The 20,126-nt window shown below is 41.0% G+C and overlaps 1 protein-coding gene and 1 long non-coding RNA gene across 5 annotated transcripts in view; one reads left to right on the top strand and one right to left on the bottom strand.

Moving 5' to 3' along the window:
• Positions 1–20,126, bottom strand: part of gnas (GNAS complex locus) — a 374,151-nt gene that overhangs the window by 208,144 nt on the left and 145,881 nt on the right. For 3 of the 4 annotated variants that reach the window (XM_078236357.1, XM_078236358.1, XM_078236359.1), the window contains 3 exons: positions 17,016–17,088; positions 15,181–15,235; positions 14,136–14,255 (listed from right to left, as the gene is read on the bottom strand). In XM_078236357.1, coding sequence (XP_078092483.1) covers positions 14,136–14,255; positions 15,181–15,235; positions 17,016–17,088 — 248 coding nt within the window. Of the gene's footprint in view, positions 1–14,135; positions 14,256–15,180; positions 15,236–17,015; positions 17,089–18,090; positions 19,406–20,126 lie in introns of those variants that run through there. The other variant, XM_078236360.1, reaches the window with a different exon arrangement.
• The window catches only part of LOC144508443 (uncharacterized), a 54,870-nt gene continuing 54,309 nt past the window's right edge, over positions 19,566–20,126 (top strand). Inside the window, exon 1 of the long non-coding RNA XR_013500287.1 lies at positions 19,566–19,644. This is a non-coding gene — a long non-coding RNA (uncharacterized LOC144508443). The remainder of the gene's footprint in view (positions 19,645–20,126) is intronic.

Below are 20,126 nucleotides of genomic sequence, written 5' to 3'. Positions count from 1 at the left end.
CGAAATATGGCACATGAAATACTGCTTTAGGCACACTGTATAGAAAAAGGAGGTTTGGCAGATATTAATTACACTGCTCTTCTTTGTTCAGTTTCCATTGTAATGGAAGTGGATCTGGAACTTAAGGTCTTCACCCTTGCCCAAATCAACATTTTGAATCAACATTTGCAATCTAATTCGCTGAACGTATTACAAACAAATACATTCACACCAATAACAGGTGGGTGGATCACCTAAAAGTTTCAATTTTCCTTCCATGTACAATGCAATTAGGACATTAATGTGTGAATAGCAAGAATACCACAGCCACTGCACACAATAGGCCACAATAATCTCACCTGGTTATTACTACAGGTCACACTACATTCCCCTGTACAATTATCCAGTCAAACCAAGCAAAATATACATGCTCCATCATTTGATTTGGGTAATGGATGCGATTTACCAAATTATAAGTGGAACTACTGACACTCTACAGACACAAGCTGTATTCCTTTCACACGTGGCTAACGTCACAAAACATGCAGCTGTGGCAAGTAAAGCATAAGCACAGCAAACAGGAAGGAGCAAAAATCTCTGGACATATAAAGTGTAGAGTTGAGTGCAAATATGATTTGAAAAAGGCAACCTGAATAAATTACTTTATTGGGAGGTGAAGTTGGATCCAAACAAATCTGACCCATTATGTTTTATTGCACCATATCGCTGAGCAAGATGTTTCACCTTTTGTTAACAACCACTGTAGGGTTTTAAAAAGATGTGTTTGTCAATATGATCTCACTGAATTTTATTAAATGACATTGCAGCCAAAATTGCACAGCACTTCACTACTGAAATTTACATTTATTTCTTATCCTTCAAAACAATAGGGCTCAACAGATTTGATTTTAATCACAGTTTTACTGTATATCAAGAGATTTAGAAACATAGAAAAACTACAGCATGAAACAGGCCCTTGGGCCCCACAAGTTGTGCCGAACATATCCCTACCTTTTAGGCCTACCTATAACCCTCCATCCTATTAAGTCCCATGTACTCATCCAGGAGTCTCTTAAAAGACCCTATTGAGTTTGCCTCCACCACCACTGACGGCAGCCGATTCCACTCGCCCACCACCCTCTGTGTGAAAAACTTTGCCCTAACATTTCCCCTGTACCTACCCCCCCCAGCACCTTAAACCTCTGTCCTCTCGTAGCAGCCATTTCCACCCTGGGAAAAAGCCTCTGAGAGTCCACCCGATCTATGCCTCTCAACATCTCCTCTCATCCTACGTCTCTCCAAGGAGAAAAGACCGAGCTCCCTCAAACTATCCTCATAAGGCATGCCACTCAATCCAGGCAACATCCTTGTAAATCTCCTCGGCACCCTTTCAATCATTTCCACATCCTTCCTGTAATGAGGCGACCAGAACTGAGTACAGTACTCCAAGTGGGGTCTGACGAGGGTCTTATATAGCTGCATCATTATCCCCGGACTCCTAAACTCAATCCCTCGACTGATAAAGGCCAGCACACCATATGCCTTCTTAACCACCTCCTCCACCTGCGGGGCCGATTTTAGAGTCCTATGGACCCGGACCCCAAGGTCCTTCTGATCCTCTACAGTACTAAGAGTCTTTCCCTTCATATTGTACTCCTTCATCCCATTTGACCTGCCAAAATGGACCACTACGCATTTATCTGGGTTGAAGTCCATCTGCCACTTCTCCGCCCAGTCTTGCATCCTATGTCCATGTCCCCCTGTAACTTCTGACATCCCTCCAGACTATCTACAACCCCACCAACCTTCGTGTCATCGGCAAACTTACCAACCCATCCCTCCACTTCCACTTCCTCATCCAGGTCATTTATGAAAATGACAAACAGCAAGGGTCCCAGAACAGATCCCTGGGGCACGCCACTGGTGACCGACCTCCATTTCGAAAAAGACCCATCTATACCCACTCTCTACCTCCTTTGGCCAAGCCAGTTCTGGATCCACAGGGCAGCAGCACCTTGGATCCCATGCCCTCTCACTTTTTCTAGAAGCCTTGCATGGGGGACCTTATCGAACGCCTTGCTAAAATCCATATAAACCACATCTACCGCTTTCCCTTCGTCAATGTGTTTAGTCACATTTCCAAAGAACTCCACCAGGCTCGTAAGGCATGATCTGCCTTTGACAAAGCCGTGCTGAGTATTCTTGAGCATACTCAACCTCTCTAAATGCTCATAAATCCTGTCCCTCAGGATCTTCTCCATCAACTCACCAACCAGTGAGGTTAGACTCACCGGTCGGTAATTTCCTGGGCTATCCCTATTCCCCTTCTTGAAAATAGGAACCACATCCACAATCCTCCAATACCTCTCCTGTCTCCATCTCCATTTATCACGTTTAATTACAGAAGATAAGTACCCTTTCATTGAAATCATAGAAACCCTACAGCACAGAGAGAGGCCACAATCCCACCCAGGCCCTACCCCCATATCCCTACATATTTACCCACTAATCCCTCTAACCTACGCATCTCAGGACACTAAGGGCAATTTTAGCATGTCCAATCAACCTAACCCGTACATCTTTGGACTCTTTCAGTTTGAGAGATTGTACCTGGACACGTGGATTACATCTAGAACAGATCATTTAAAAATATTACAACAAATCAACTTACATAAATATAGCACCTTTAACTTAGAAAAAACATCCCCTTCACATCAGACAAAATCAGACACAGATGGGATATCATATGGGGTGGCCAAAAGTTGAGATGAAGAGGTGGATATTAAAGAGGTTAATTCATAAAAGGAAAAGGGACTGGAGAGACAGAAGAATTCAAGGAGGAAATTTCAGAATTGCATTAAAACCGTTTAAAAATTCCCAATTCACACAGTAGAGAAAATGTTAACCAAAGATAAGCACCAAAGACCTTTTTTTAAAACCATAATCGCAATGTGACTTCATGAATTTCACAACTAATGGCCTGACTAAAATTTTCTTTTCTACTTTCAAACCACTGATAAAATGAATATCATGAACACCTAAATAATAAAAAGAACCAATAGCAACAACCAAGTCAAACTACAAAGACTTTCACTGCAGTCAACAAAATCAATTTACATGCAGCAACACACCCAAGTCCAGTATTATCCATTGAAGCTTTTCTATATCTAGCAGATAGATTTACCAACTAATCTTCAAAATGCAATACAATCACAAACTAAATTGTTCTAAAGGTTTCATAACAAACAGACCTGAAGCTATCAAGAAAAGGGCAAAGATGCTAAATTTGAAGACGTGGTGCATCCTTTGCTGCAGTTATAATAGATTTCAGCAACAAAGCAGTATTTATAGAGCACAGGCAGTAATCGCCAGTTATGCTGTTGGTTGAATCTCAATAATCAATTCATTTTCATGCTAGCAAAAGCAGTGGCTTAAAAAACACCGCACAGTTTGCTACAAGTCTACTACAAGTCTACTCCATTCATTCTCAAAATGATCAATCACAATTATAGCAATTACCGCCTTATCACAACTATCTTATCACCAACTACTTTACAGCAGTGAAGGTGGTTTTTACAAAACTTAGATGCCATTTCTTCTAATTAAAAATAAAATATGGACTGTTCGAATCAGTGCAGACATCAAGAACCATAGAAAGTGGCAAAGGATAAAACCATTTTTAAAAAATCTGTTAAATTCAACAAACTGCTTATGCAACTGAAGTATCAGGGGCAAAATTATTTCACCACAAGCCAAACTGTTGCCTTTGCAGTCACAATCCTCAATCTCTGCTAATCCACTCTATGTTCAACTAGTATTGGACAATGCAGACCTGACATACTAGTTTTGAAAGCACAAAATGTCCTCTCCCAATGTTTCATCAAATAACACACCAATATCAAACACTTTGAGAGGTTATGATTTAAGACTGCAAGATCTTTCAGTAGAATCTGGTAGCCCAAACCCCCCATCTCCCTCTTGTCTCTTCCTGCACTCTCCCATACAAAATGGTACTCAATTATCACAGCAAGTACTAACAGCACAGAAAAGGCCAGTGTTTATATGCTGCACAATTCTTTATTTGATTTTCCCTTCTTGTGCCCATCTCCAAAACATTCAAGACAGCATTTGGGCAACTGGATCCTAAAGATAAAAGCAAAAAATCTTGAAGATCATTTCAAAATGTTAACATCCTTTGTATAGGAAACACAGAACTGTACTCTGCCCATTCCTCAAAAGATCAAAGTTATATTTGGTACTTTGTGGCAACATAAGAACAGAAAGTCAAACTGCAACATTTTAATAATTGTATCCTAAAATACATTCCATTTTATGGTGGGGTTGCCTCATGGCACTTTATTATCCACTGCGACAAGGAAGCTGCATTTTTTCAAATATTGGTCAACACAAAATTTCAAACAATATTAAACCTTAATTTGCAATGATTTCTCCAAGTTATTTTTTTATGCATTCACAGGATGTGTGCATTGTTGGCAAGACCTACATTTGTTGTAGGTACATCCACTGTGCTGTCAGGGAGGGGATTCCAGATTTTGGCCCAAAGATGGTGGAAGAATTGTCACCAGTGGTGGAGGGAGTGAATGCTTGATGGTCAAAGGGGTCCTGGTCATGCAAGCCATTTTGTCCTGGACAGTGTGCAGCTGCTCATGTTGTAGCCAGGAAAGTCCATCACACTCCGGATTTCTGCCTGTGGTGTCGACAGTGGACAGGAGGGAGTCAGGTTTGTGAGCTACTCACCACCAAATTCCCAGCCTCTGAACTACTCTTCTTTATTCTGTTATGGGTTTTGAGCATCGCTGACAAAGCCAGCATTTGATGCTTTTAGAAGATGGTGGTGAGCTGTCTTTGCCAACCATTGCAGTCTACTAACTGGTTCAGATACACACGAAGTTGTTAGAAAGTGAGTTCCAAGATTCTGCCCAGCAGCAGCAAAGGAATGGCAATATAGTTCTAAGTCAGGATGATGTGTGGCTTGGTTGGAAACTTGCAACAGTTTCTGGTCAATAGCAACTTCCAGATGTTGATGATGGGGAAGTGATGGTAAAGCTGTTGAACGTCACGGGAATATGGTCATATTCCCTCTTACTGGAAAGAGTCATCGCCTGGCACTAGTATGATGCAAGTATTACTTACCAATTATCAGCCCACGTCTCAGTGTTGTCGAGGTCGTAATGCATGCAAGCATGAACTGCTGCGGTATTTGAAGAGTGAGAAATGGGACTAAACACTGTGCAATCATCAGTGAACTCCCACTTCTGATCTTATGATGGCAGGAAGGTCATTGATGAACCAGAAAACGGTTGAACGCAGGACACTAACCCAAGGGACTCCTGCAGCATTGTACAGGGGCTGCGATGATTTATCTCCAACAACTACAACAATCTTCCTTTCCGATAGGTATGACCCTGACCAGTGGAGAGTTTGCCCCCCCAATTTCTATTCACTCCAGTTGTGTTGGGCTCCTTGAATCTGAGTTTCTGCGAGCAATGAATTCGCAAGTTTGGGAGCTGAATCTAAATGTCCATTTTAATTAGGGTGGCGCAAACAAGATGGTGAGAGCAGTCACTGTCAACTCACCTCTGGAGTTCAACTCTTTTTTTGGGACCAAGGCTGAAATGAGGTCTGGAGCCAAGTGGCCCTGACAGAACGCAAACTGAGCATCAGGGAACAAGCTGCTGCTGTTTAGGTGCCACCTGATAGCATGGTCAATGACATCTTCCATCACTTTGCTGATGATGGGGCAGTAATTGGCCAGATTGGATTTGTCCTGCTTTTGTGGACAGCACATAGCTGGGAAATTTTCAACATTGCCAGGTAAATGCCAGTGTTGCAGTTGTACTGGAAAAGCTTGGCAAGCAACAGCTAGTTCTGGAGCATAAGTGATCAGTATTTCAGTCATGTTTTCTGAGGGCCCATAGCCTTTGCTGTATTAGCTGGTTCTTGATATCATGTAGCATGAATTTAATTAGCTGCAGACTGGCATTTGTGATGATGAGAACCTCAGGAGGAGGCCAAGGTGTATCATCCACCCAGCACTTACCATCATTGAGGATGTTATTTTTGTTAGGTGCCCATTACTTCATCTACTTGTTATTCCACAACCCCACCACCCCCAAACTTCTTTACTTTCCTCAGAAGCAGCATTTCCAGACAGTAGCAAATTGATTTGACCTTAATTCCCCTGCCCAGAGTTGAGTTCTTGTTTGCGTCACCCTAATTAAAATGGACATTTAGATTCAGATCCCAAACTTGCTAATTCATTGCTCGCAGAAACTCAGATTCAATTTCAAATAAGACCATAAGACATAGGAGCAGAATTAGGCCACTCGGTCCATCAAGTCTGCTCCACCATTAAATCATGGCTGATATTTTTCTCTAAATACTAGAAAAACAAGCCTAATACACATCCATGTCAGCATACATTTCTAAATATTTCCTCAGGATTTAGCCACTTTTCTTCTGTTACACATTCATCTACATTGAATAGATATCAAAATGTGCCAAACTATAAAAATGCGTGAACAAAGTAGAACTTACAAAATTCACCAATACTGTTAACGAATGTACTAAGTCAACTGGTATAGAATTTTAAATATGTAATGGGGCAGCACAGTAGCACAGTGGTTAGCACTGCTACTTCACAGCTCCAGGGACCTGGGTTTGATTCCCGGCTTGGGTCACTGTCTGTGTGGAGTTGGCACATTCTCCTCGTGTCTGCGTGGGTTTCCTCCAGGTGCTCTGGTTTCCTCCCACAGTCCAAAGATGTGTGGGTTAGGTTGAATGGCCATGCCAAAATTGCCCCTTGGTGTCCTGAGATGCGTAGGTTAGAGGAATTAGCGGGTAAATGTGTAGGGATATGGGAGTAGGGCCTGGGTGGGATTGTGGTCGGTGCAGACTTGATGGGCCGAATGGCCTGTTTCTGTACTGTAGGGTTTCTACGATTTCTATGATTAATAGCTCTCATTAAGTTCAGATTTTATTGCCAGTACTTTCACTGTGAATGAAAATGAAAGCAAGTATTCAAGTAATTGGTTATATAGCCGCTTCAACGGCTTTCCATATTTAGTGACCTCAAGAACTGGATGGGAACTGTCTTGGTGATTCCCCAGATTTCACGGGGATTACGAACTGTGTCACATAATAAACAATACTAACACAAACAAATATAACTGTTTGATGCTTCTTGTGGATGAATACCAAAAACAATTGGAAGGGGATATGTGAAGATATATCACAATTAAATATTATAGTATGTATGAAGACTGAAACACCAAAAGGACCTAACATATGTATACCCTTCCTGCTCCAAAACAAAACCCCAATCTTCAAGACAAATCTTTTGAGCACAATAATCTCCTTTCTTGGAACCAGTTTTGATTGTTTCCAAAGCAAGTACGAATTCAAAATTGAAACATAAATGTAATAATGAAAAAACGTATAATATGCCATGAATTATAATAAGGAATAAAGTACAACAGCAATTTGTTTACTATCAGTTTTAAATTTTTGTTTTCCTCACTTGGCTTCCATCTGAAGCAAGACAACCAACATACATTTCAACTGGAAAGTGGTTGGTTGCATCAATCAGCTAAATTAATTCACAAAGCAACTCTTACTATAAAGTCTGCACATGCACAATTTGGATAGTTTCAACCGGAAGTAAGAAATTGAGTTATACCTGAGCCACAATTATATTCTACGAACTAGACATAAAAATAAAATTGCCAGCCAAAACGCACATCCGCTTTTGTCAGATTTATATGGACTTACAAGTGACAAACATACAATTCCAACATGTAAATGACATTATTAGCTTCCCAGTTCCAGTGATATATCCATCAAAATTCACACACAAACTATTAAAACATTCAGAACATTTATTTAAAGAGGGGAAAATAAACCATTTTTGCAGAACAATTTATTAAGTTAATCACTATTATGTCAATGTTTTCACATTTTATCTTTAAAAGATGTTTAAGTACATTGCATTAATTTTTATTTTTTACCGTATATGCCCTTTCACATGACAGACTCTTGCTGCAATTCCATTTCAGTGAATCAATTTAAAAGAGGACCAGGGCCACTTTTTTAAAAAGTCAATCTAATTTCATTTCTGTTAGTAGCTTAAGAGTTATTCACACAAACCACTTCTTGTACCTTTTAGCACAGGTATTTCTACAAGCCGGTCCTCTTCAAGTTTCTGCAGTCAACTCAATCATAAAATTTAACAATTTGAATACTGCTGTAAATAGCAAAATGTTCCATCTTCCACCTTATCTAACACCTATTAAAGTTGCAACAGCCTGGTGATATCAGCCACCCACACATTTCTGCAGTTTACAATGCATTGTGCATGCACACACACATGTACATATGCTATGTACAGTTTTAGAAGCCATATACATTTGGAAGCAATTAACTCCTAATTTAATTGATTAATAGTAATATCCTGAATTGGGCATCTCTGAATACTACCCACTACTTTAAATAATATGCAAGAAGAGGAACCTGTAACAAATTTGCACGAGGTGCTCCTTGCACAACAAATCATTAAGTATTCCAAATCAAACCATCAGAGTTAGGATATAGGATCCAAGTATTATACACTTGCACAATATCCCCATTACATGCAGCAAAGCTAAAGTTTCCATAGTCCCAGATGGCTGTGGTGTTTGACCCGAGGGTCACCACAGCTCAGGCAAGGTCGAGAAGGCGAGCCTTCACAAATAACCTCAGCCGATATGGGAATTGAACCCGCGCTGCTGGCATCACTAAGCAACATTGACAGTGCTTTACTGCTTTGACTAAATCTGAAAATAATAGGAACAGAAACTGCCGAGTTGTTGCATACTTCATGAACAACAAAAACATTTCTAAACCAATTACAAAATTTCAAAGATCCAAAACGTATTTGAGCCTAATGATATGAAGATGATACAAAGAAAATTAACCTTAAAGTAGAATGGAATCTTGAAATAAGCTGTACTTTTCAATAGATGAGAATTGCTTTGGAAGACAAATTGCAACTTGACTGGACTGCAGTTACAAATTTTAAAGTCTGAACAAGAAATTGATACATGCTCCCGTGGTTTATTTGATTTATATCTAGAGAGAGAATTTTTAAAGCCTAAAGGAAAATACATTAGTTGCATTACTTTACTTCTGTTCTCCAGAATCCTCAATAATTTGGAACTTTTCCTTGGTGGGCGTGGGGCAGAATTACAAACGAAGAATGTTAAGGTTGGAAAATGGAACATCTTTCTACCTTGGCACATATCTCAGCAAACAACCACTACCACACCTCCAACACATCAGGAAACTAAGATTAGTTACTAAAACTAAGGACAAATTTAATTATTGGAAAATATTCTTTGAACTGATTAGTGATACATGAAAATTGGTTCATTTTTAATTTATCCTCAACTTTACTGTATTCTACAATGCTCCAACAACATGCTGTAATTCCTGTAGCTCCAGTCACAGGTCCATGGGTTACTCTACCTGGCTGCCTCTTATCCACGTTCTTGTCCATACCTGGGTGGCCCTATAGAGGGGATCCTGCAACATACACCAGTATGCTTGAGGCCCTTCAGTCAAGACAATGAGATCTTGCTTTTCTTTTTACGTAATTTAGTTTAATTTAAAAGTCTAACAGTAGGTTAACTCATGGGCTGTAGGTGTCGCTGACAAGAGCATTTGTTTCTCATCCCTAATTGCCCTCGAAATCATGTGGTTTGATAGGCCATTTCAGAGGGCAGTTGAGAGTCAAGGGCACTGACGTGGGGTCGAGTTACATGCAGGCCAGACCAGGTAAGTATGGCATATTTCCTTCCTTAAAAGGACATTAGGAAACTAGATGAGTTCACTGTTTCATTAGGTTCTTCCCTCCTGTATTTGAGTGTGATACTGATTTCTCTCTGGTGACCCTGGTGTACCCTTATTGGTCCAATCAAGATAGGCAGGACACAATTCCCATTCCAAAAGGATATTACACATCAAATCAATTTATTTCCAATTTCTCTACCAGCCTTGTAGTATAACAAGATAGTCAATTTGAGCTAAGATATGGGTAGTATGTGATGCGTCCATACAAACTGGATAAGATTGCCCAAACTGAATACAGAAACTTTATAATTGGTAGGGAAGGCATAGCTTTCTCTGCACCTATCGGATAACTAATTCAAAAACAAAAAGAACTTGTGTCCGTACCAAGAGAAATTGTAGATAACATATCTGCAGCCCAGCAAAGATCCACCATATTTAGGTTCTCTGCCAGCAAGAAGGTCCCTTTGCTCAGGTTGAAGTGAGGTTGCCAGTATGCAGCACTCATTGCACCATATACGATTGGATGTCAATTGCTGAATGACAAAAGAAATCCAAAAAATATTACTGGCCAGAAAATTGACAAAACACTCCGAGGAAAATGTTTTGCATAGAACTTTTCACTGTAAAAGGTTTACCTCAATTTTGCACAACTTTACCATGACAACAAATTAAGGGCAAATACAACGAAAAAAAAAACAGATGTGTACTCGATCACAGTCAATGCTCTAAAATAGTACCATACGCAAGACACCCGACTCCAAAATGCAAATTATAATTTAGTATTTCAACTCAATTTCACATTGCTGAATCGTGCATTCACATATGAAAATTCATCCATATTACAACAAATCAACACCATGGTACAAAATTAAACTGGACACAGAACCAAGCAAGAAAATCAATGTTAACTACCTTATGCACAATTCAAACCATAACTATTTCAAACAGATAAGTAGCTGCTGTTACACATTCCAACAAAACCGTCTGTACTGGAAAGCATTCCATTCTCACTAGCTTTAAAAAAAAGCATTAGGGCACATTGTGTTGATTTTGCATGCAGAAATATCCATCCTCCAGTGATATGCAAGATGAATACCAGAGAGTAAATTTTGGCAGTAACAGATTTGAAGTGGGCCACTCCTAAATGATTTACATTTGCGCCCCTAAAATAATTACAAACTTTTTATTTCAAGTTATGAAGTAAAATGTGTCATTATCTTGATCATCACCCAATAAGTGGAAACATAGTTAAAAGTTCTCCATCTGATAGTCCAAAAGAAAACAGTAGTCCTATCAGCTTCTAAGGTCCAAAAGGCATTCAATAAGGTCCACAGAATAGGCCAGCACAAGAGCTCATGTGTTGGAGGTGATATATTAACATGGACTGAGAATTGGCTTACCAACAAGAGTCAGTATAAATGGGGTATTTTTCACTAACTAATATAGCAATGACTTGGATAAAAGACCGAGAGAGACTGAATGTATTGTTGCCAAATTTGAAGATGATATAAAAATAGGTGGGGAAGCAAGTAAAATCAGAAAATGTTTATAAAACTCAGCAGATGTGTGGAGAGAGAAAGGCTGGTATGAAACCAAGTTGTGAGCAGGATACCAGAGTCTTAAGTGAGCAAATATTTTGCAGAAGGAGCAGAATGTGGAAAAGTGTGAGGTTGTCCAATTAGGCAGGAAGAATAGAAAAGCAGCATATTATTTAAATTAAGTGGCACATGCTGCGGCACAGAGATCTGAGTGTCCTTTAAAATAATCACAAAGAGTTAGCATGCAAGTACAGCAAGTAATTAGAAAGGAAAATGGAATGTTGGCCTTTATTGTAAGGGGCTGGAGTCTGAAAGTAGGAAGTGCTGGGTATTGTTTTGGTCCCCTTACTTACAGGAGAACACTGCATTCGAGGCAGTTCAGAGAAAGTTCACTAGGTCTATTCCTTGGATGGCCAAGTTGACTTACGAGAAAAGGCTGAATAGGTTGGGCCTACACTCACTGAAGTTTAGAAGAATGAGCGGTGATCTTAATGAAACATTAGATCCAAAGAAGGCTTGATAGTATGGATGCTGAGAGAATGTTTCCACTCGTAGGGGAATCTAGAACTAAAGATCATAGTTTAAAAATAAGGGGTCTCCCATTTAAGACAGAGATAAGGAAGAATTTAATCTCTAAGGGTTGGTAACCTTTGGAATTCTGCTCCACAGAGGGCAGTGGAGACTGGGCTCTGAATATATTCAAGGCTGAATTAGATAGAATCGATGAAGTTTCCCATTATCAACATCCTACTGGTTACCTGTGGCCAGAAACTGAACTGGACTAACAATATAAATACTGTGGCTACAAGAGCTGATCAGAGGCTGGGAAATCTGTGGTGAATAAACTCACCTCCTTCCTCCCCAAAGCCTGTCCACCATCTACAAGGTACAAGTCAGGAGTGTGATGGAATATTCTGCACTTGCTTAGATGACTGCATTTCCAACAACACTCAAGAGGTTTCCAGGACAAAGCAGCCTACTTGATTGGCACCTCATCCACAAAGATTCAACTCCTTGCATCATGAGTGTAGTGGCAGCAGTGTGTACTATCTACAAGATGCACAGCAGGCACATATAGAAATCATAGAAACCCTACAGTACAGAAAGAGGCCATTCGGCCCATAGGGTCTGCACCGACCACAATCCCACCCAGGCCCTACCCCCATATCCCTACATATTTTACCCACTAATCCCTCTAACCTACACGTCTCAGGACACTAAGGGGCAATTTAAGCATGGCCAATCAACCTAACCCGCACATCTTTGAAATGTGGGAGGAAACCAGAGCACCCGGAGGAAACCCACGCAGATACGAGGAGAATGTGCAAACTCCACACAGACAGTGACCTAAGCCGGGAATCGAACCCAGGTGCCTGGAGCTGTGAAGCAGCAGTGCTAACCACTGTGCTACTGTGCCGCCCCACTCACCAAAGCTCCCTAGACAGCACCTTCTAAACCCATGACCTCTACCATCCAGAAGGACAAGGGCAGTAAACACATGGAAACACCACCATCTTGAAGCTCTCCTCCAAGTAACTCACCATCCTGACTTGGAAATATATTTCCACTCCCTCACTATCGTTGGGTCAAAATCCTGGAATTCGCTGCCTAATAGCACTTTGGGAATACCTTCATCATATGGACTGCGTAAGTTCAAGAAGGTAGTTCACTACCACCTTTTCAAGAGTAATTAGGGATGGTCACTAAATGCTGGTCTAGCCAGAGACACCCATATCCCATGAATGAATAATAAAAATCCACTTAGCATCAAAAGCATGGATTCTGCCAAAAAAAGTTAATTCTGGTTTATTCCATCAGCCTTTAATATGCTGCTGAAAAAATACAAATGAAGCTGGCAAATGTCAGGTCACAGCATTTTTTAAAAGTACATTAATTTTGAGAAAGGTACACAAGAGAGTCGAACTTGAATATGTCACAATCCATTTTGAGGCAACTTCACATTGAAATTTGGTTGTTTTTCATCCCCATATCTAAAGATTAATGTAGGCATGCAATTTCGGACAGAAAAGCATGTATGACGATAATATCAGGCTGCAGACCAGAAAATACAACAGAACTGGCTAACATCAAGATGAGTAAGTTCATCAAGTGTAGAAATTTATTTCACACTTTTCTATGCATCTGTGGATTAATGAGTCCAGGCAAACAGATTTTATTCTGGAAAACAGGCTTCATTTTATTTCCCTCTAAATGTCTCCTTATTAAGTTTTGAGAGTTCTGATGCAGTCACAAAAACACATACTAGTATAGGTGTTGGACAACTAGTATGATTTTTAGACAAGTATCTTAGCATTAAGTTTTTGTTAATTTAGCTTTGTATTCAGAAAACATGTAGGAAAGCTCTCCAAGAGTTTACAAAACCTATTAAGTTACAAAGCCAAAGTAAGTTAAAGTCATTCATAGGTCCACTATTTTACCCAACAGCACCTTTGAAAATCATTCTTCAGAAATAGGAATTCTAAATTTAACATGAAATTATTCCCCTTTTAGCTCCAAAACTCCAGATGGTATTTATAAAGAAGCATCAATTTTCCCCTCATTCATTTAATCAAGGTTTAAGAGCAAGGTCAGGGTGGCATGGGGAGCAACTACAACCAAAACAAGCTCTCAGTCCAGAAAAACAAAACAAGATTCACTGTGACTTTGCCAAATCCTAAAACTCAGGAAATTTGACTACAGTTCATTAAAATGCAAAAGAAATCTGCTTTTCACACCACTGCCATTTACTGGAGGGTTTGATAAGCCACTTACCTGTGTAAATTCGAAGTTCTTCTGATTTACTAAGTTTAGAATGTACTCCAATCGAAACTGGTTCTCTGGATTGGCTAATGGGACTGGTGGTACCAATGTATTCATTGCACCCACTATCGTCTACAACAAAAATGAGAAGAACAATTGGGAGTCAAACACTTATATTATTGTCCCCTTCTTCTCCACTCCCCCTATCCATCTCCAACCTATTCTGGGTTTCCAGTCACATCCTAACCTGTTCTCTAGCCTCACCAGTGTTACCGTTATGTATTCAAGAATGACTCAGGCATAATCAGCTGGCTATTCAACAAGTCATAGCTGCTACGGCTGATTCTGTCTCATTTCAAAAAGTACCACATTTATATTTTTCCAAAATGGATCATGGATAGTGATCCTAAGCAGGAAACTGGATTATTTTTTTCCTCCTATTTCTTAGCTGAGGGGCATTAAGTCCAAATATAATACAATCTCTGCCAATTCAAATTGACAATAGCATACACTGGTAATACAAATCTGGGACATGCCTGAGATTTGTTCTAGAATAGTGAGTTATCAGAGGAGCGTCTATAACTCAAGTTCTAATGGTAGTGGCACAGAGCACAACAATTTCAGCAGTATGGCAGCACTCATGTGACAGATACAAAAGTCACAATATTCTCGGCCTTCTTGCTCTACAATCAAACATTCATCATTCAACAAGTGAGCAATGCTTCAATAGTTATTACTGGCAGAAGTAGAGGGGGCAGATTGTGAGTCACTCGAACCAATTCTTATTTGATCAGTTGTAATAGTGGAAAACATTACATCATTATGGGCTTTATATATTCGGATACACTTGTACACTGATTTCTGAAGTATTAAACACAAATAACCAGATAAGCATTTTACGGTAACAGCTGGATTTAATTTTTTCACAAAGTATATTTTTATTATCTAAAAAAAAGGAAAACAAATGTTAACAATTACAGCTTATACCAAACTATTTTGCGCAAAAGTTAAATGCTAAGCATGCATAAACAAGCTGGTAGAAAGGAGAAGAGCTTACCTCTATAGCTTCTTTAATATTATTTTTAATATCTTGAATTTTCCGTTTTTTCTCACTAATAAAGGAGAAAGGTAGAATTATTCTTCTTTTAAAAGTCAAACTACAGTAACGGTTATAATTGACAGTTAAAAGGCTTTAGTCATTCATAAGCAGTTTCTATTTTTACAGCATTTTCACAAAGAAAACATAACCAATTTCTTAAAAGACATGAATCTACAGAAAAAGACTAAGAATTTCTACCTCACATCCATATTAAAGTTGCAGCATAACTCTTAGATTGGAGTGTCATTATTTCTTAGTGAGAATAGGGTAGTCTCAACCACCGGTTTTACTCTGTACAACGTACAATCCCAATGTGGTGTCAAATTGAGTTTAATTAAGCACCAAAGTACTCTGTAAATGTGTAAAATTAAACCACTGGAAGGATCTGTGCATAAGAGTATGACACAATAACATAACTTTTTCTCTTGAGCAGAAAACGCCAGTGCAAATCTATCTGCTGGAACCAACATAACAGCTACGAATCTGTGACAATAGCTGCAGTTTAAATACAGTATAAAAGGCAACACAAATATATTGCTGTTGAGAGCACATTTCTCACTGTTTAACCCATTTCCTTTTGAAGAAATTTTGCTTTGTTAATCCATTTGTTTTTCCCAAGAGAACCACCCAGGCTTCAAAGAATCCTCACTTAAGGTGGTCAGGACCAGTAAAAATAAAAAGCACAAGCAGATTTTTGATTGGTCCACTTTCTATTAACACAACCAAGAAACAACAAAATTGGTTAAATATATTTATAAATGGCAACAAATCTGGAAGGTGACAATTTTCAATATGGTCTAGCCTGCAACACCCAAACCCCATAAATGAATTTAAAAAAAGATCTGATTCAATGTCGCTGCGGCAAATTTACAAGTTACAGTCAAGCAAAATTAGTGTAAACCTTCAAACTTAAGAATTTGTATTTAAATAGCATCTTTAACGTAAAACATCCCAAGCCGCTTCACAGAAGCATTACAAAGCAAAAACTGACACCAAGTCACATAAGGAGATACGAGTTTGGATGATCAACAGTTTGGCCAAAGGCATAGTTTTTAAGGAGTGCAACTTCTGCATGGATCTCCACTTCAATCTCTACAATTCCATCATCCCCTGCAGGAAACAGCTTTAAAAAGTGGGAAGTATCAAGAGCTTTTTCAAAAATATTGGACCCTTAGCTAGCAATTCTACTCGTAGTCCAGCCTAGCTTTTGTAGGAGTCAGGGCCATTGTATCTATTCAGTTTTAAATTTTGAATGCAGCAGTTATATAAAGCAAATACTTTGTCTGCCTGTAATTCTTGATGTATATTACATACACACACACACAACACTGTTTATAAATTATACACACAATGCAACTCACTATCCAATTAACTATAATCTAGGGAGAGCATTTTATTGTGCAAACTACCTGCTCCCAATGCTAGCTTTTAGAAATGAATTCAAACTGTCGTTTATATGCAAGCTGCCACTGCAAAAGTACAAGGGTTCCAGCAGGTAAGCTTAAAAGCAGAACATATAATCGTAGTTTACAAAGAGAGGGGCGTGCAAAACAGGACACATTTATGTTACAAATAAATATATTTAAATAGGTTGTAATGCAGGCAGCCATATTGGAGGAAAGAAATGGGGCCATGGGAGGAGGAGGGAGACTGCAGCAGAGAAACCAGAACCAACAGGAAAAAAATGAATAGAAATACACAATAAAGGCAAACCCCAGCTCAACCACACCGATACGAAATAAGGAAACTGCGCTGGCTTCACAGGAAACCTGAAAAACAATATAGCCACTTACTCGGCATGAAATCCGTTGACGTGTAAAATTCGCATCTGCTTGACGATAGTGCTTTTACCGGATTCACCAGCTCCTGCAAAAAAGAAATGCGATTTTAAATAAAATAATTCTGAATTCGAAGCACATTTCTCATCCTTAGACCCGCAGTGAAAGGCTTTGTTGTTGTTTTATATTTCATATATTTAAATGCGACATTTAAAAATAACACCCCAATCAATTCATCCTATTTCTCTATTTCTTTTAAATATAAAAGTACAGGCTGTATTCAATCCCTGTAATTTGTGCAGCAGTCAACAAAACCATGAATCGTCTCCCTAGATTTGCACCATTTTAAATAATGACAAAGACAAAAGGCCTCAAAAATATGTAAACTTCACCAACAAGGCTAACATTTCCAGCCTCCCACGAATAACTAATAATATATTACCTCTGTTTAATACTTGGGCCCATAAAATCCATTTCCAGCAGCAACTAGCCTCCATGTTTATGCTGTTAACAACAGGCCTTCCACTTCAAAACCCCCATTCAAAAACCAACACACACATCTCAAAAACAAACAACGCAACAAATCTACAGTTTTAGGAAAGAAACATCCAGAATTTGAAGAGCCACACAAACAGTAACAAAAAGAAATCCCTCCAACGACGACAGCAGCAAACCTCCATGTTGTATTTTTTTCCCTCTTGAAGCCAAGGACCTGCAACATTTTTTTTTAAATCCCCACCTTTCTCCAAGGGCTTGAATTAAAGATTTGTTTCATTGCAAAACAAAGTGAGGGGGAATACATTTCTAAACCCCGCACCCACCCACCCACACACAAATAAACCATTAGATTCACACCCCACTTCAGGCCCTCTTCCCCCTAGACCCCCCCCTCCCCAAAAGCTCAGAAGCCATTTCCCCACCATGGTCTGTCAGTGCTGTGGCTTCTAGATGTTTCTACAGACGTTTTGTTTTAAGGAGGGGGGGGGGTTGTGTAGTGGTGGCCTCTCCAACCCAGGCCAGCCTACCCCATCCCCCCTGGGGGGGTTCCAGTTTCTCCCTCTTGCCTACACACCCAGGGCCCGGCACATACCCAGCAGCAGCAGCCTGTGTGTAGCCCGGTAGATCTGCTTGTCCTTCTGCAGCTGCTTCTCGATCTTCTTGTTGGCTTCACGCTGCGCCTTCTCCTCGTTCCTCTGATCCTCGGTCTTGCTGTTCCCCAAGCACCCCATGGTCATCCGAGAGATGAGCGGCCAGCAACAACCGCCGGGCCCCCGCTGCACAGCCACCCTTCAGAGCCGGGAGATAACACACAAGGGAGCCCGGGGGGAGAGAAGAGAGAGAAACGGTGGTGGGGGGTGGTAAATGGGGATGGGGGGGGACAGAGGGGGCAGAGGGAGGGAGGGAGAGCGACTGCCGGGCTCTCCCCTCCCTCAGCCGCCAGGCCCCGGACCAACCGCGTCGACAGAGAGAGAAAAGAGAACGAGCGCCCGCCCGCCCGCAGTCGGCTCCCCCCCCCCCGCCTTCTTCACCCTCCCCGCCCCCTCCCTCTTCAAAGCCGCCGAGAGCAAAGCGTGAGGCCCCGGAGCCCCGGCCTGTCCAACCCCCCAACTCCTCCTCCCACTCCTTCCCTCCCCTTATCGCCGCCCAAACACTAAAGATGGAGGAAGGAACGGGAGAGGGAAAAGGGGGTAACCCAGTCCGGACTCGACGTAAATCAACCAGTAATTCCCACTCCGAAATCCAGTCAGGATGAACAGGGGCCTCCTCCTCCTCCTCCTCCTCCTCCTCCGCCGCTCCCACTACCCGCAGCAGTAGCAGCAGCGCCCGGCCCCTCCGCCCGCTTCACTGGCAACTCCCCGCCTGCAGGCGGCCGGCCGCCCGCCCGCTCTCTCTCCGCCTTCTTTCTGTTGTTGTTGTTGTTGAGGGAGGAGCTGGCGGCTGAGGTGGGGCTCCCGGGCACAGGGTGGGCTCGGCTGGAGGGGGTTTCCTAGGTGGGTGAGAGATGGGCATAGATCGGGAATGGGGAAATGGAGAGGAGGCCCGCGGGGCCGCAGCACTGGCTCCTGCTCCCCCGGCCTGATGCTGGGGCCTGCTTATTAAAAGAAAATCCCCTCGGCTCCTTCTTTCTCCCTCAGTCACTCTGGGGGGTTTTTTTTTGTCGGTGTTCCTTCCTTTTTCCCCCCAGAAACGATATTGCGAAGGTAAGAAATGGAGCTAAGGTGGCGGCGGCTTTACACTCTCTGTGAAAATTCCTCGCTCCCTGGTTTTTTTTCCTCCGGTTGATACCTTCCTCCTAATTTGCCACGATGTAAATTTTCTCTTGCTGAATTCTTCTTATTTCCTCCCCGAGGGTGGATTGGTTTTTTTTCCCCTTCCTCTTCTTTCCCTCCCCACAGAATAAGATATGATTTTCTCCTCCCCAGGGGTAAGACTAGGTTTCCTTTCGGTTTGTCTTCCCAGCGTACAAAGCTTCTTTGCTTTTATTTTCCCCCACCACCGGTGGTTTTCTTCATTTTTTTTCCTTCTTTCCCGGGTGTAAATCCTCCCCTTTTTTGTTTTGCTGGCAGCCTGGTTTGTGGTAAACACGGAGCCCCAATTCTTCTGGATATAGAGATAGATAGGCGTCTCCTCTCCTTGTCCCCAGGTATGTGAAGGTCTGTTATTGTTGAATATTTCTATATATGATATTTATATTTTTACATCGAGCAGCCCTGCCTGCTGCTGGATATGCAGAGAGGCGGAAAGAACCAGAGTGAGACACACAGAAACGGGTGGGGCAAACAGCAAACTGGACCATGGGGACCTCCACTCTCACATGATAACATAGCGTCACTGCACTACATGCCAAGGCGCTCTCTTTAAAAGATTCAGAGAAGGGCACCAATACAGATAGTATGCACATTTAGGGAAAATTAATATACTTTGCATTTTGTGCATTCTTTATTCGACCTTGCACTCCACCGAGAAATAATTTCTTAGTTAGATTTAACTTATCTTGGATTCTGAAAAGGTCTGATCAGATTGGAAAATAGTAAATGTAAATCCTCTATCCAAAAAAGGAGACAGAAAGCAGGAATCTACAGGTCAGTTAGTTTAACATTTGACAGAGGGAAAATGCTGGAATCC

Source organism: Mustelus asterias, chromosome 20, assembly GCF_964213995.1.
Source record: "Mustelus asterias chromosome 20, sMusAst1.hap1.1, whole genome shotgun sequence".
Taxonomy (NCBI): Eukaryota; Metazoa; Chordata; class Chondrichthyes; order Carcharhiniformes; family Triakidae; genus Mustelus; species Mustelus asterias.
The sequence above is the reverse complement of the archived record's forward strand: the minus strand, read 5'-3'. Positions and strand labels throughout refer to the sequence as shown.